Genomic DNA, 17,903 nt, shown 5'->3' with positions numbered 1-17,903 from the left:
GAGCACAGTAACACTCAATGTAGCCTTAAACTTTAGGCCTCAATTGATCCTCTTGCCTCAGCCTCCTAAATAGTTAAGACTACAGGCATGCACCACTATGCACTGCTAATTTTTTAATTTTTTTGTAGAGATAGGGTTTCATTATGGTACCCAGGATGGTCTCAAACTTCTGGCCTCAAGCAATCCTCCCACCTGGTCTGGGATTATAGAAGTGAGCCACTGTGCTGGGCCAACAAATATATTCTCATTGTAAATAAATTATCAAGTTGCTCTGTTTGTTTCTTGTGAGTTTTATTAGTGCAAGTCTGTCCTCCTGAATCTGCTAACATATGGGTAAACTTCAAAAGTCAGTTCTAGACCAGTGTGCTGACATGGAGATTATAACTTTATAAAACTTTGTCTTGGCTGGCCCCATATACCAGAGGTGGTGGGTTCGAACCCAGCCCCAGCCAAAAACTGCAAAAAACAAAACAAAACAAAAAAACCTTGTCAGGTGGTCAGCTGGCATCCACCATTGCCACCTCCAGACCACCTTCTTCTGTACAATGGCAAGAGTATTTACTCTTCAGTAACTTGTGTTCTAATGTTAAAAACAATGTGTCCAAAAGTTTCAAGCCTAAGATGAATAGTTTTATAAGAATTCCTTCAGTTTCCTTTGTTTTTGGTGTAGTATGGATATATATGAGATATCCATTTCCTGCCTCCCATGAGTTAGTAGATTAAGAAAATAAAGATGAAGGAGACTAACATTAGTACGTTGGCTTTATGGATGTTTTCCTTTTAATTTTTTGTTTTTTTAGAGCTCCCTCCCTTCATGCCATCCAGGCAGACATGGGGAAGGGGCCCTTAAAACATTTTTTTTTTTATGGCTCGGTGCCTGTGGCTCAAGCAGCTAAGGCAACAGCCATATACACCTGAGCTAGTGGGTTCGAATCCAGCCTGGGGCTGCCAAACAACGACAGCTGCGACCAAAAAAAAGCAGCTAGGTGTTGTGGCTGGTGCCTGTAGTCCCAGCTACTTGGGAGGCAGAGGCAGGAGAATCACTTGAGCCCAGGAGTTGGAGGTTGCTGTGAGCTGTGATGCCACTGCACTTTACCCAGGGTGACAGCTTGAGGCTCTGTCTCAAAAAAAAAAAAAAATAAATAAATAAATTTTTTTTTATAAATTTCATGTGGTAAAGTCCTCAAGGGTGAGGTCCAATTCTATTCAATTAGCTTTAGTGAACACACAATGTTCAAAAACATTTAACAAATCCTGTTTTGGGCGGCGCCTGTGGCTCAGTCGGTAAGGTGCCAGCCCCATATATCGAGGGTGACGGGTTCAAACCCGGCCCGGCCAAACTGCAACCAAAAAATAGCCGGGCGTTGTGGCAGGCGCCTGTAGTCCCAGCTACTCGGGAGGCTGAGGCAAGAGAATCTCTTAAGCCCAGGAGTTGGAGGTTGCTGTGAGCTGGGTGAGGCCACAGCACTCTACTGAGGACCATAAAGTGAGACTCTGTCTCTACAAAAAAAAAAAAAATCCTGTTTTTACTCATTCAATCTGTGCTTAGGCAGATTGGTTTAGACCCTTCTATTTCCTTGAACCATTTTACTTTCTCCCACCCTTTCAAACCTGTTAAAGGCCACCATCTTAATTCAAGACTCTATCTTATTATACCTTGACTAATTCCATGTTTTTTTCCTTATTTACCTCACTCTCCATCTATTTTATGTATATTCACTTCATTGACAAAATATTTATTGAGAATTTACTGTCTGGAAAACTCTACCTAAGACAGACCCAAGTCCTACCTAACATTTATCTTTTTTTTTTTTTGTAGAGACAGAGTCTCACTTTATGGCCCTTGGTAGAGTGCCGTGGCCTCACACAGCTCACAGCAACCTCCAACTCCTGGGCTTAAGCGATTCTCTTGCCTCAGCCTCCCGAGTAGCTGGGACTACAGGCGCCCGCCACAACGCCCGGCTATTTTTTGGTTGCAGTTCAGCCGGGGCCGGGTTTGAACCCGCCACCCTCCGTATATGGGGCCGGCACCTTACCGACTGAGCCACAGGCGCCGCCCGAGTCAAAACTTCTTAACCTGAGGGCAGCGTCTGTGGCTCTAAGGAGTAGGGTGCCGGCCCCATTTGCCAGAGGTGGCAGGTTCAAACCCAGCCCCGGCCAAAAACTGCAAACAAACAAACAAACAAAAAACGTAACCTGAATTCCTTGGCCCTTGCCTTTCCTTCAACTTCATCTCCCTATTTATTTATAGTATTCAGTTCTACTTTTCCAGTCAAATTCGTCTACCCCTTCTTTATCAAACAATCCACATTCCTATCTCTTAAAACTCTTTGCAATTTAGGTTGTCCTAGCTGAGCACCCTCTCGCTCCTATTTAATAATACTTTCAATGCTTCGTGTGAAAACTTAAAAAAAAAACACCTTTATTCATTCAACAGATACTGCTTGAGTACAGTACCCTAGGCTTCAGAATGAAACTAATTTTCTCTCCAGTAAGGTTTCTCTTTTCTAGTTTTCTCTAGTTCAAAGTATTATTTTCCTAGCACAAAATATGGTAGAAAAGAACTTTAGGCCCAGAAAACCCGGAATCTAGCCTCTAGTATGGATTCACTGTGTAACCCTGAGCAAAGTCCTTTCAGTTACCTGACATCCTAGGCTAGTAGTCACCAAGCTGCCTATGGCCTAAGGGCCAAATCTGACCCACAGCCTGGTTTTGTATGGCTGCTCCACAAATCATTTTTATCTTTTTATTTTACCTTTTTAAATGGTTGGGGGGAAATGCAATGACTATTTTGTGACGTATGAAAATCAAATATCAGTGTCCATAAGTTTTTTTTTTTTTGCTTATGGTCATGCCCCAAAACGTTTCCTACCTGGTCCTTAAAGAAAAAATTTGCCAACACCCGTCTCAGACTTCTGCCAGGATTGTAGCACTGGTTATCATTTAGGCCTAATCCTGACCGCTCACTAGACTACAAGCTCCTGGGTGGCGGCACTCGGGTCTTCGGAGTCTCCCAAACTGCCTCCCGCCCCTCCGAGGCTCATTTACCAGAGAGGTAACACAAGGCAGATTTAAGGCCCGGGCTCTGGCGTCAGATCTGGGTTCAAATCCTGTGGATTCCAACAGTTGCTTCCTCACTCTGTCCCGCAGTTTCCTCCTCTGAGCAATGGGGGTACAAGTAGGGCTGAAAACAAGGCAAGCTGAGGTCAGATGTGGGCAGTTTAATCACGCCGTCAAGCCTTCTACGATTCTTAGAGAACCTCCGGGGCTGAGCTGTAGATTCCCGGGGCAGGAGCAGGGTCAGTGGCTGGGGGGGCGGCGCTAGGACCTGGACGCCACGCACGAGGCGAAGCCCGCGCAGCCGTCAATCAAGACCAAAGGGCGGTGCTAGGATGGACGCCACGCACGGGGCGCTGCCTGCGCAGCCGTCAATCAAGGCCGCCCCTGGACGGGGCGGCGCTTCCGCCGGCGGTAGGCTGTGCTGGGCCGCTCAGCGGCTCCCGGCACAGTCGGGAACCCGAACCTTCGGCCGTCTGCGGCGCGGCGGATGAAGGGCGATGGAGCTGGAGCCCGAGCTGCTCCTGCAGGAGGCCCGCGAGAACGTGGAGGCGGCGCAGATCTACAGGCGGGAGCTGGGCCATCGGCTGCAGGGGTTGCAGGAGGCGCGGAGGCAGGTCGGAGGGCTGCGCCCGGAAGGGGGCTGTGGGCCCGGGGAAGGCGCGGGGTGCGGGGGCAATGAAGGCTTCGAGGGGTGGGATGTATGAAAACTCCGAAGGACGAAGGGAAGAGGCTCTGAGGTGAAAAGAAACCTAAGGTTTGGGAATGGGGGCCGTGGGAGCTGGGATCAAGGGGAAGAAAAGTTTGAAGGCTCGAGAGAGACTGCGAGGAGCGTTCCCTCGACTTCGTCGGGTAGTGATGGGAAGTAGGGGTGGTGTCCAAAGTTGGGGAGAAAGGGCGGTGCCTGTGGCTCAAGGAGTAGGGCACCGGTCCCATATGCCGGAGGTGGCGGGTTCAAACCCAGCCCCGGCCAAAAATCACAAAAAAAAAAAAAAAAAAAAAAAAACAAAGTTGGGGAGAATGAGGGACTAGAGCAAAATCCGAGGGGATCACAGAGGGTTTGATGAGTTAGGGGAATTGGAGATCGTGTAGGGAAACCTGCGGTGGGTAGATTGATTTTAGAGAGCCTGAGGAACAGGTGTGGGCAGTGACCTGGGGACAGCAAAAAGTGGAGACAAAATGGAAATCGCGAAGGGGAGGGCTGAGTACGGAGAGGGGTTGAGAAGTAGTAACGTTAACACTAAGTGCGATTGATGCCTGAATAAGATCTCATGATCTTGAATGCATTTTTTTTTTTTTTTTGTGGTTTTTGGCCGGGGCTGGGTTTGAACCCGCCACCTCCGGCATATGGGACCTGCGCCCTACTCCTTGAGCCACAGGCACCGCCCAATCTTGAATGCATTTTTAAAACATCATTTAGAGTAATCTGTTCTAGATAGCTTAGACTGTAATTGAAGGTGAAGGTGAAGCTAGGTTGGAATAGCAGAAGAAGGAAAATGAAATGCCCCAGAGAGGGAATACAAAGGCGTCCGGAAAAGGAAAAACAGATTTAAAGAGAGGAGTACTGAAAGGAGAAGCTAAATATACTTTCAAGTGGTGCAGTTATCTGTTCCATGAAGAAAGTACTATCAAAGATACAGGAAAGCCACATGGTTCTCTACACCCTCAAACACAGAGAAAGAGACAACCCACTGCCAGTGTGTGATAGGACAGATAATCCTCAGGCTGTTCATGTAAGTGCTTCATAAATGCTTTTTGAGTGAGTAGGATTCCATCTGCATTTTTATAGATCACATTAGATATTAATCAATATCATCATCCTAATAACTCCCATACTGCATAGAATCTGAAAATCGTAGAATAGTGCTGTGACAACAGTGTCTTTGGATATTCTCATCATTGCGGACACTCAACATACATTGGGTTTTATGTATTTCAAAATCCTTGTAGAGCTGGTGTAGGCCAGCCATCATTTGTATTTTATTTTTTAATTTTTCTTTATTTTTAGAGACAAAGTTTCACTTTGTCACCCTCGGTAGAGTGCAGTGACATCACAGCTCACGGCAACTACCAGCTCTTGGTCTTAGGTGATTCTCTTGCCTCAGCCTCTTGAGTACCTGGGACCACAGGCCCCCGCCAAAAGGCCTAGCCATTTTTTTTTGTTGTTGCAATTTGGCCATGGCCAGGTTTGAACCCACCACCCTCAGTATATGGGGCCCATGCCCTACTCACTGAGCCACAGGAACCGCCCATCATTTGTATTTTAACAGCAAAACTGGGAGCAGACTCTGATTATCCTGATTTGGTGAATACTTTTCGAGGCCTTTCAATGCATTTGGCTTGATTCCCTTTGAAAACATCTACAGTATTTCTACTCCTCTTTTGAAACAGAAGTTCTAAATCTAGAACATTGTTTAAGAAGAAAGAGATTAAAATACTTCTTATTATATGACTAATGTTTCAGCCAGGTAAGATGTATTATGTACGAGCATAACTGTTGTTTAACTGTGTATCAGCAGTTAAGCAGTAGAGTTGACAAGAAATGAATGAAATTAGTACCTGGGAATAGTTACTAATTTCTCATGTGATATTGGATGCATTAAAAAACATTTAGTGTGATCCCATCCTAGATGATTTCCAAGTCTATATTTTAAATTTTATATCCAGGGCGGCGCCTGTGGCTCAAGGAGTAGGGCGCCGGTCCCATATGCTGGAGGTGGTGGGTTCAAACCCAGCCCCAGCCAAAAAATAAAAAAAAAAAAATAAAAAATAAATAAATAAATTTTATATCCAATAATTTAAATACTGGACATACTTTTTTTTTTTTTTGTAGAGACAGAGTTTCATTTTATTCCCCTCAGTAGAGTGCCGTGGCATCACATAGCTCACAGCAACCTCCAACTCCTGGGCTTAGGCAGTTCTCTTGTCTTAGCCTCCCGAGGAGCTGGGACTACAGGCACCCACCACAACGACCAGCTATTTTTTTGTTTCAGTTCAGCCAAGACCGGGTTTGAACCCACTGCCCTCGGTATATGGGGCTGGTGCCCTACCCGCTGTGCCACAGGCGCCACCCTGGACATACTTTTCTATAATTTACTGTAGTTTGGTATGGCCTTTTGTTTTGGTTTTGAGACCGAGACAGAAAACAACAAAAGAACATCCATCACAATTAGGTTCCTGATGACATTGCCTTTTAACTGGACTGAATAATAGCGTAGTTCTCTTTTGTGAACCCTTATGTGTTTTGTGCCAATGCCTGTTACAACAGTGTCTCTCCTCAAAGCTAATTCAAGTGGGTTGTGATGTTTGGGTTTGTGGAATAAGTCCTCTGTTAACCTGCATTTTAAGGAAAATCCGTATTATAAAAACATTATCAAAATAAGTAGCTGCCTGTGTTTGGTGGGTAGGGTTACAGTTGTTTTCAGAGTAACTACATAAAATATATGACTTTTTAGTCAAAGAATTTTTGAGCTGATGGGAAGAGCAGAGGAAGGGATGCTAACCTTTGCTTTTTTTCACTTGCTGATTCTATTTCCTTTTGGCATATGATTTATTTATTTATTTTGAGACAGAGTCTCAAACTGTTGCCCTGGGTAGAGTGTCGTAGCACCATAGTTCACAGCAACCTCAATCTCTTGTGCTCAAGTGATCCTCTTGCCTCAGTTTTTCTTTTTAGTAGAGATGGGGTCTTGCTTTTTGCTCAGGTTGTTCTTCAACTCCGGCAATCCACCCAGTTCAGCCTCCCAGAGTGCGAGGATTACAGACGTGAGCTACTGCAAATGGCTCATATTTTTTTATTGAGATATAATTCACATGCATAAAATTTATTCCTTAAAGTTTACAACTCTGTGGGTTTTTTGGTTTTTTTTTTTGAGACAGAGTCTCAAGCTGTTGCCCTGGGTAGAGTACTGTGGCATCACAGCTCACAGTAACTTCAAACTCTTGGGCTTAAGTGACTCGCTTGCTTCAGCCTCCTAAGTAGCTGGGACTACAGGTGCCCGCCACAACGCCTGGCTGTTTTTTGGTTGTAGCTGTCCTTGTCTGGCAGGCCTGGGCTGGATTAGAACCTGCCAGCTCCAGTGTATGTGGTTGGCACCCTACCTTCTGAGTTACAGGTGCCGAGCCAACTCAGTGGTTTTTAGTATATTCACAAAGTTGTTCAACCATGCTCACTGTCTAAGTCCAGAACATTTTCATCACCCCCGAAAGAAATCCCATACTCCATAGCTGTCACTCCTCTAGCCCTTGGCAACCATTAAACTACCTTTTTTTTTGAGACCAGAGTCTCACTTGTCTCTCTCAGTAGAGTGCCCTGGCATCATAGCTCACAGCAACCTTAAACTACTGGGCTCAAGTGATTCTCTTCTCTCAGTTCCTGAGTAGCTGGGACTGTAGGCACTCACCACAATGCCCTGCTATTTTTAGAGATGGGGTCTCCTTCTTGCTCAGGCTGGTCTTGAACCTATGAGCTCAGTCAGTCTTGGCCTCTTGGCCTTACCCATCTTGGCCTCCCAGAGTGCTGGGATTATAGGCATGAGCCACCGTGCCCAGCCCTAAACTACTTTTTGTCTATGGATATGCTTATTCTAGACATTTCATATACATTGAATCATAGAATATGAAATCCTTGTGACTGACTTCTTTGACTTGGCATAATGTTTTGGGAGTTCATCCAGGTAGCATGTGTCTGTACTTTAGTCCTTTCTACGGCTGAATAATAATTTTTTTTTTTTTTTTTGAGACAGAGTCTCATGTCGCCCTTGGTAGGGTGACGTGGTGTCACAGCTGATAGCAACCTCCAACTCTTTGGCTTAACTGATTCTCTTGCCCCAGCCTCCCAGTACCTAGGACTACAGGCGCCTGCCACAACATCCAGCTATTTTTTGTTGCAGTTGTCATTGTTTAGCAGGTCCAGGCCTGGTTCGAACCCACCAGCCCTGGTGTATGTGGCCTGCACTGTAACCACTGAGCCAGAGCCAGAAATTTGTCTTGTTTTAAGAAATCACGTGAATGAAAGACTAGAAGGAAGAATAAAAATTTCTTTTAAGTTATTCTGCCAAAACAACTGCCACCATGTAGCAGTTTCTCCTCTTGTGGTTAAGTTTGGGCTCTACCCTCTGTTTTTAGAGAAAAGGAAGTTCTATGTCAGAATGCAAGAGTTGTCTATAACTGTTTGAATAAATTAAAAGCTAAAGAGCTGGTGGTTTTGTTTTGTTTTGTTTTCTTGAGACAGAGTCTCACTCTGACACCCTCAGTAGAGTACCGTAGCATCATAACTCACAGCAGCCTCAAAGGCTTGGGCTCAAGTGATTCTTTTGCTTCAGCTTCCCAAGTAGCTGGGACTACAAATGCCCACTATCATGCCTGGCTATTTTTAGAGACTGGGTCTTGCTGTTGCTCAGGCTGGTCTTGAACTCCTAAACTCAAGCAAACTGCCCACCTTGGCCTCCCAGAGAGTTAAGATTACAGGCATGAGCCACTCCTGTCTTCAGGAAATCAGATAATGTTTACAGACAACCCAGCCTAGCTGATGTTGAAATCATTAAGAACAGTTCTGTATAGCTCTCTGGAATCCTTGGTACTAAGATGTAAATACCAAAGAAATTAACTCCTTTAATGTTTATTTGTTCCTTGAGTCAATAAATATTTATTGGGTACCTATTGTAAGTCCTAGATACGGTGGTTAGGAAAATAGACTACTGCCCTCATGAATTTATTTCTTCCTTTGGTGGCTAATTATTAGATTATACCCTTGAAAAGAAGTAAGAAAAAGATCTAATTTCTTGTATATTTATTTTTAGATTTTGCTTCCACTGTGTTTTTCATTGCATACCCTATCTCTACAACATTGACTTTTTTGCTTGTTGTAAGTACAGAAAACTGATCAATGTAGTGATGTCAGCTGGGCCGTTCAGCATCACAGGGTGGCACTATCTTGATATTCCACAGTCTAGGACCTGGTTCTTAAGGTTTTTTGGTCTAAAAACTTCATCTTTGTGTTATCAAAGGGAGATTAGCTTAAGGTACTGGAGAGGCCTACAGTGAGAAAGGCCAGTATTTTAGTCTGTGTGCAGTTATATTCACTCTATAAAGTGAGTATGTTGACTTTCATGTGCCTTTAATAGTATGATTCAGAGTCTCTCAGAGCACTGACAAAAGCCAGACCTGTCTCCTTCAGATGAATGGTCAGATCCTGATACCTAGTTAAAATACTATTTAGTGATGTCCCTTAGACCTTTGCTACTCAATGGTTAAAGTACTTGCCCTGTGCACTGGGGTTGGTGGGTTCGAACCCAGCCTAGGCCTGCTAAAGAAAATTAAAAAAAGAGAAGAAGTTTAAGGCCAGGTGCAGTGGCTCACTCCTATAATCCTAGCACTCTGGGAGGCCAAGGTGGGTGGATTGCCTGAGCTCACGGGTTCGAGACCAGCCTGAGCAAGAGTGAGACCCTGTTTTTACTGAAAATAGAAAAACCGAGGCAAGAGGATTGCTTGAGCCCAAGAGTTGGAGGTTGCTGTGAGCTGTGACACCATGACCCAGGGCGACAGCGTGAGACTCTGTCTCAAAAAAAAAAAAAAAAAAGAAAAAGAAATGTGGTTTGTGACCTGCAGTAGTGGCATCAATTGAGAGCTTGTGAAGAAGGGGGAATCTCAGGCCCTACATCAGACCTACTGAACTAGAACCTGTGCTTTAGCAAGATCGCCAGGTGTGAGACGTGTATGCACGTTAAAGATTGAGGCACACTGCCTTAGAGTACACCATTACCACTTCATCATCTCTTTATTGATTTCTCTAGTTTAATCTAACGGTATGTCATCATAAATTCTGTGGTTTATTCTCAAGATTAAAACCTTTGGGGTGGCGCCTGTGGCTCAAAGGAGTAGGGAGCTGACCCCATATGCTGGAGGTGATGGGTTCAAGCCCAGCCCTGGCCACAAACGGCAAAACAAAAACAAAAACACCTTTGGAATATTAGACAGTTGTTCGTTAGATAATTATACAAAGGTACCCAAGTGAATGATTGACAATCTCAAGCCAGTGCTTGTCTTAACATGTCTTAATATTTAGTGATCTTGGATGGACGTCTTCCATAGTATTTTGTTTTTATTTTTAATTTTTTAACTTTTTCAAGACAGAGTCTTCCTCTGTCACCCTGGCTAGAATGCGGTGGTGTGATCATAGCTTACTGTACCCTTAAATTCCTGGGCTCAGGAGATCCTCCTTGGCTCAACCTTCTGAGTAGCTGGAACTACAGGCATGTGCCATCATACCTGGCTAATTGTTGACATTTTATTTATTTATTATTTTTTTTTTTTGTAGAGACAGAGTCTCACTTTATGGCCCTCGGTAGAGTGCCATGGCCTCACACAGCTCACAGCAACCTCCAACTCCTGGGCTTAAGCGATTCTCTTGCCTCAGCCTCCCGAGTAGCTGGGACTACAGGCGCCCGCCACAACGCCCGGCTATTTTTTGGTTGCGGTTTGGCCGGGGCCAGGTTTGAACCCGCCACCCTCGGTATATGGGGCCGGCACCCTACCGACTGAGCCACAGGCGCCGCCACTATTTATTTATTATTAAATCATAGCTGTGTACATTAATGCGATCATGGGGCACCATACACTGGTTTTATAGAGCATTTGACATATTTTCATCACATTGGTTAACATAGCCTTCCTGACATTTTCTTAGTTATTGTGTTGAGACATTTACGTTCTACATTTAGTAAGTTTCACATATACCCTTGTAAGATGCACGGTAGGTGTGGTCCCACCCATCACCCTCCCTCCACCCATCCTCCCCCCTCTCCTCCTCTCCCCTCCCTAATTGTTGACATTTTTTAGAGATGTGTAGTCCACTCCTGGCTATGTTGCCCAGGCTGGTTTTGAACTCTTACCTCAAGCGATCCTCCTTGCAAAGTGTTAAGATTACAGGCATGAACATCATCATGCCTAGCCTTTTTTATTTTAAATAATCTTTTGAAGATATTACTGAGATATAATTGGTATTCTTTATTGTGTGTGTTTTTAGAGAGTCTCTCACTTTGTTGCCCTTGGTAGAGTGCTGTAGTTCAGAGCTCACAGCAACCTTCAGCTCTTGGGCTTAGGTGATTCTCTTGCCTCAGTCTCCCAAGTAGCTGGGACTACAGGTGCCCGCCAGAACGCTATTTTTTTGTTGCAGTTTGGCCGAGGCCGGGTTTGAACCCGCCACCCTTGGTGGTATATGGGGCGGGCACCCTATTCACTGAGCCACAGGCACCTCTCAGTATTCTTTTTCTTTTGAGATGATCTCACTGTGTTGTCCAGGCTGGGCTCAAGTAATCCTCAACCTCCTAAGTAGCTGGGATTACAGGCATATGCCACCACACCTGGCTCATAGCTAGTATTCTTTTGCCTGAGTACCATCACAAATGTGCAGTTGGAAAAAGGTCTGGGATAGAGCCTGAGCTGCAGGAGTCGTACAAGTTTCCCAGGTTTTTTTTTTTTGACATTGTTTCACTTTGTCATCCTCCGTAGAGTGTTATGGAATCATAGCTCACAGCAACCTCAGACTCTTGGACTCAAGCGATCCTCTTCTCTCAGGCTCCAGAGTAGCGGGGACTACAGGCGTCTGCCACACACCTGGCTAGTTTTAGAGATGGGGTCTTGCTCTAACTGAGGCTGGTGTTGAACCTGTGAGCTCAGGCAATCCACCTGCCTCGGCCTCCCAAGTGCTTGGATTACAGTCGCACCTGGCCTGTTTTTTTTTTTTTTTTTAAATAAAAGGATAATTTCATGTGCTAAGAATATTCATAATGCTGCTAAATTGTATTTAGGAGAAGTCTCAAAACAAAATGCAAAATATACGGTAAAATTGGTTCTATACAGAAGCATCCACATCTTTTTTTTTTGAGACAGAGTCTCACTTTATTACCCTCAGTAGAGTGCCGTGGCATCACATCTCACGGCAACCTCCAACTCCTGGGCTTAGGCGATTCTCTTGCCTCAGCCTCCCGAGTAGCTGGGACTTAGCGCCCGCCACAACACCCAGCTATTTATTTTTGCAGTTCAGCCGGGGCTGGGTTTGAACCCGCCACTTTCGGTATATGGGGCTGGCATCCTACCCACTGAGCCACAGGTGCCGCCCAATAACTAGTATTCTTGATATTCCTAATGTATAATACCAGGTTTTCTGTTGATCATTATTCCTATAGGATTTGAAAACACATAATAAACTAAAGACTGGTACAGATATAGAACTCAGTGAAAAAAAAAAAAGTAAGTTATTTTAGAAAACCAAGACAGGAAGTCTTAGTAGCTTAGCAAAGAAAAGAAGGCTATTATTGCTCTTTTTATCTCCCACTTCCCCTTCTTTTACCCGTTTTCAAAACGTATAAAAATCTATTTGAATGCAATTTGTTACAGCAGTAGTACTTAAAATGTCCCTATTATAGTATTCTAAGAAAAGGTTAAATCTACATTTAGGAAAAACTAAAAACAGATGAAATAATTTTAAAATCACCTATAATTTTACTACATATAAAAGCAGCATTTAATGTTTTGATATATCCTTCTATACCTATTCTGCAAAGTTGGGAGACTACTGTATATGCAACTTTGTATTATTTTTTTCTTTTGTTTAACATTAAGCATTTATCAAAAACATTTTCCAATATGCAGTGTGATTTTAAATGTAGAGGCAAATACAGTTTATTACACAAATACTTAGGGAGTATCTATAATCCATGGCATCACAGCTCACAGCAACCTCAAACTCGAAGCAATCCTCTTGCCTCAGCCTCCCAAGTAGCTGGGACTACAGATGCCCGCTGTGACACCTGGCTAATTTTTCTGGTTTTTTTTTTTTTTTTCTTTCTTTTTTCTTAGTAGAGATGGGGGTCTCACTCTTACTCTGGCTGGTCTGAAACTCCCGAGCTCAAGCAATCACCTGCCTCAGCCTCCCAGAGGGAGGATTACAGGTGGGAGCTACTGCACCTGGCCTTTATGTATGATTTTGGTAGTGAAAAGCTTTTTTTCTCTTTTTCTTTTTTTGACAGAGCCTCAATCTGTTGCCATGGGTAGAGTGTAGTGGCATCACCTTAGCTCACTAAACCTCCCACTCCTGAGGTGAGGCCTTCCTTCCTCAGCCTCCCGAGTAGCTGGGACTACAGGTGTGTGTCACCACAGCCAGCTAATTTTTTCTATTTTTGGTAGAGACATGGTCTCACTTTTGCTCAAGTTGGTCTTGAACTCCTGAGCTCAAACAATCTTCCTACCTTGGCTTCCTAGAGTGCTAGGATTTATAAGGTGTCAGCCTTCACACCAGAGGAGAAGAACTATTCTTATTACCTAATAAATAATATGACTAATTTATAATCAAAAACCAAACAAATGTAGAATAGCCTTTTATTTATTTATTTTTTGAATAGCCTTTTATTAAGGGCTGTCATGAATCACTCATATTTTACTTGCCTCTGTTAGTCATGAGATCTTGAGAAAGTAAACTGTTTTGACCATCAATTTTTTTTTTTTAATTTTTTTATTAAATCATAACTGTATATAATGATATGATTATGGGGCATCATACACTCACTACATAAACCATTTGACACATTTTTATCACAGTGGTTAACATAGCCTTTCTGGCGTTATCTCAGTTACTGTGCCAAAACATTTACATTCTACATTTACCAAGTTTCGCAAATACCCCTGTAATATGCACCACAGGTGTGATCCCACCGATTCCCCTCCCTCTACCCACCCCCCCCTTTTCCACTTCCCCCTATTGTTAAGTTGTAGCTGGGTTATAGCTTTCATGTGAGAGTCCCAAATTAGTTTCATAGTAGGGCTGTGTACATTGGGTATTTTTTCTTCCATTCTTGGGATACTTTACTAAGAAGAATATGTTCCAGCTCCATCCATGTAAACATGAAAGAGGTAAAGTCTCCATCTTTCTTTAAGGCTGCATAGTATTCCATGGTATACATATACCACAATTTATTAATCCATTCGTGGATCGATGGGCACTTGGGCTTTTTCCATGACTTAGCTATTATGAATTGGGCTGCAATAAACATTCTGGTACAAATATCTTTGTTATGTTGTGATTTTTGGTCTTCTGGGTATATGCCCAGCAGAGGAATTACAGGATTGAATGGCAGATCTATTTTTAGATCTCTGAGTGTTCTCCATATCTCTTTCCAAAAGGAATGTATTAATTTGCATTCCCACCAGCAGTGCAGAAGTGTTCCCTTTTCTCCGCATCCACGCCAACATCTCTGGTCTTGAGATTTTGTGATATAGGCTAGTCTCATTGGAGTTAGATGATATCTCAAAGTAGTTTTGATTTGCATTTCTCTGATGATTAAAGATGATGAGCATTTTTTCATATGTCTGAAGGCCGTGCGCCTGTCTTCTTCAGAGAAGTTTCTCTTCAAATCCCTTGCCCAGCCTGCGATGGGATCCCTTGTTTTTTTCTTGCTGATGCGTTTGAGTTCTCTGTGGATTCTGGTTATTAAACCTTTGTCGGAGTTATACCCTGCAAATATCTTCTCCCATTCTGAGGGCTGTCTCCTTGCTCTGCTTACTGTGTTCTTAGCTGTGCAGAAGCTTTTTAGTTTGATCAAGTCCCAGTAGTGTATTTTTGAAGCTGCTTCAATTGCCCGGGGGGTTCTCCTCATGAAATGCTCACCCAGACCAATTTCTTCAAGGGTTCTTTTTTCTTTTTTTTTTTTTTTTGAGACAGAGTCTCACTATGTCACCCTTGGTAGAGTGCTGTGGCATCATAGCTCACAGCAACTTCAAACTCTTGGGCTTAACTGATTCTTTTGCCTCAGCCTCCCAAGTAGCTGGGACTATAGGTGTCTGCCACAACGCAGTTGTTAGTGTTGTTTAGCAGGCCCGGTCTGGGTTCGAACCCACCTGCTTCCGTGTGGTCGGCCCCCTAACCCCTGAGCAACGGGCACTGAGCTGATCATCAGTTTTCTTATTTGTAGGCTAGTATGGGAATTAAAATGAGAATCATATTTAAAATGCTTACCACAATGCCCAGACTTAGGAGAGTTTTTTTTATTTATTTATTTTTTTATTTTTATTTTTTGTAGAGACAGAGTCTCACTTTATGGCCCTCGGTAGAGTGCCGTGGCCTCACACAGCTCACAGCAACCTCCAACTCCTGGGCTTAAGCGATTCTCTTGCCTCAGCCTCCCGAGTAGCTGGGACTACAGGCGCCCGCCACAACGCCCAGCTATTTTTTTGGTTGCAGTTTGGCCGGGGCCGGGTTTGAACCCGCCACCCTCGGTATATGGGGCCGGCGCCTTACCGACTGAGCCACAGGCGCCGCCCAGGAGAGTTTTAATTAATATTAGCCAAAATAATAATACCACTAGATATTATCGTTATTCAAGGTAGCATCCTTTGTTTCTCCACCTGACCACTTACTCTTTAAATGTCTCCTGCTCTGTTTTCCAGCAGAATGCCCTTTTAAAGCTCTGATGACAGTTTGTGGCTGCCCTACTTATGTGATAACCTAATGCATTTTATTATAGTTACTTGTGCATGCCATCTCCATTAGCAGACAGAAAGTTTTTGAGGTCAGGGCCATGCCTTTATAACCTCAACTCCTGGCACATACTGACCTTAATAAATGTTGAGTCAGTGCCTTTATGCATATTGTGGGTGTAATTTTGGAGGCATTCTTTTTAGTTTGTGGTCTTGATTATGTACAGTCTATTCATTAATGCAGATAATTAAGAATTAAAGATTTATTTTTTTATATGGTTTGCTTACCTATTGCTGCATAATAAACTATGCCAAATGGCTTAAATGGCTTTTTTAATACTTGAAAAGCAACCATTTTATTTTCTTACAATTCTGGAGGTTGACCAGGGCTCGGTTAGGCAGTTCTTCTGGTTTGCTCGGCCTCTGTCTTGTGGGTGCAGTCAAATAGCAGCTGAAGCTGGAACATCTAAGACAGAACATTTACTTATGTACATGTTTGGCAACTTAGTGTTAGCAGGACTCCATTGATACGTTGGCATACCTGGGCCTTGGTGCCAGTCCCACTCCCTTTCTCCTTCTTTCCTTCTCTTTTTCCCTCTATTCATTCCTCTCTTCCTCCCTCCCTCCTCACGCTCTCTCTCTCTCTCTCTCCTTTCCTCTTTTCTTTCTTCTTTCCTCTTCCTTTCTACTTGTCCTCTCCAGCAAGATAGCCATACTTCTTTCATGGTGGCTTAGGGCCTCCCAAAGCAGGAGTTTGACAGGTTTTCTGAAACTGAGTCCTGGCACTGGCACAGCGTCCGTTCACTCTGTTGCTGTGCACACATGCCTGCTTAGCTAGCCACAGGCCCAGCCCAGATTCTAGGGGAGAGGACTACACAAGATGGTCTAAGAGCATGAGCCCCAGGAGGTATAAGTTCCTGGTTCAATTGGGGGCCACTCATGTAACAGACTACCAAATCAAAGGATATACTTTTTGTTTTTGAAAGTATTCAAGTAAGTATTAAGAAAGGAAAAACCTAACTATGTGTCTAGAGAAACAAGAGACAATGTAGCCGTGCTTACAAGTCCATGCTTGAGTCAGACTGAATTCAAATTCTCTGCCACTTTACTAACTTTGTGATGTGGGCAGGTTCATCTCTCTTACTCTCATATGTTACCAATACTTTCTTCACAGGGTTATGGTGTTATAGCATTTAAATGAGACCATGGATATGAGTACCTGGCACACAGTAGGTGTTCAGGAGATACCCAACTGCAGGCTGCAGACCAATAAGTGGCTTGTTAGGAACCAGGCTTACACACACCAGGAGGTGAGCAGGCCTGCTAGCCAGTGAAGGTTCATCTGTATTTACAGCCACCTTCCCATCCCTCGCATGACTGCCTGAGTTCCGCCTCCTGGCAGATCATCCCTACCCCCGCCCCCCATGTAATCTGTAGAAAAATTGTCTTTCTTGAAACTGGTCCTTCCCCATCACTTTCTTCATTGCCTGAGCTCCACCTCCTGTCAGTTCCCCTCTCCCTGTGGAAAATTGGTCTTCCATGACAACCAGTCCTTGGTGCCAAAAAGGTTAGGGAGCACTGCAGTAGATGATAGCTGCTGCTACATTGTTATTGCCATTATTATTATTATTATTATTTTTGTAGAGACAGAGTCTCATGTTATTGCCCTCGGTAGAGTGCCATGGCATCACACAGCTCACAGCAACTTCCAACTCCTGGGCTTAAGCGATTCTCTTGCCTCAGCCTCCTGAGTAGCTGGGACTACAGGCGCCCACCACAATGCCCAGCTATTTTTTGGTTGCAGTTCAGCCGGGGCCGAGTTTGAACCTGCCACTCCCGGTATATGGGGCTGGCGCCTTACCGACTGAGCCACAGGCGCCGCCCTGACTTGACTGTTAATCGTATTCTTCTTAAATCTACTTTGTTACAAACCACCACAGTTGTTTTTTTCTCTAGATGGTTAGGTAGCATTTGAAGCTGATTGGTTATAGACCATACAATTCTTTACACAGGGACAAGAGAAACAACATGTTATATATAGCAGGCAGGATCTTTAACCAATACATGATTTACAGATTTATCTGGGAACTCTTTATTTTTTATTCATTTTATTTTATTTTTTGAGACAAAGTCTCACTTTGTCACCCTCGGTAGAGTGCTGTGGCATCATAGCTCACAGCAACCTCAAACTCTTGGGCTTAAGCAGTCCTCTTGCCTCAGTCTCCTGAGTAGCTGGGACTATAGGGGTGCACCACTATGCCTGGCTGGTTTTTGTATTTTTAGTAGAGATGAAGTCTCACTCTTGCTCAGGCTGGTCTTGAACTCCTGAGCTCAAGCAATACACCTTTCTCAGCTTCCCAGAGTGCTAGGAT

General features: G+C 43.9%; 1 protein-coding gene across 2 annotated transcripts in view; it reads left to right on the top strand.

Moving 5' to 3' along the window:
• Positions 1-3,451: 3,451 nt before the first annotated feature.
• The window catches only part of CRLF3 (cytokine receptor like factor 3), a 46,987-nt gene continuing 32,535 nt past the window's right edge, over positions 3,452-17,903 (top strand). Inside the window, exon 1 of one of the 2 annotated variants that reach the window (XM_053571044.1) lies at positions 3,452-3,674. In XM_053571044.1, coding sequence (XP_053427019.1) covers positions 3,558-3,674 — 117 coding nt within the window. In that variant the 5' untranslated portion in view covers positions 3,452-3,557. The remainder of the gene's footprint in view (positions 3,675-17,903) is intronic. The other variant, XM_053571043.1, reaches the window with a different exon arrangement.

Source organism: Nycticebus coucang, chromosome 18, assembly GCF_027406575.1.
Source record: "Nycticebus coucang isolate mNycCou1 chromosome 18, mNycCou1.pri, whole genome shotgun sequence".
Classification (NCBI taxonomy): Eukaryota; Metazoa; Chordata; class Mammalia; order Primates; family Lorisidae; genus Nycticebus; species Nycticebus coucang.
The sequence above is the reverse complement of the archived record's forward strand: the minus strand, read 5'-3'. Positions and strand labels throughout refer to the sequence as shown.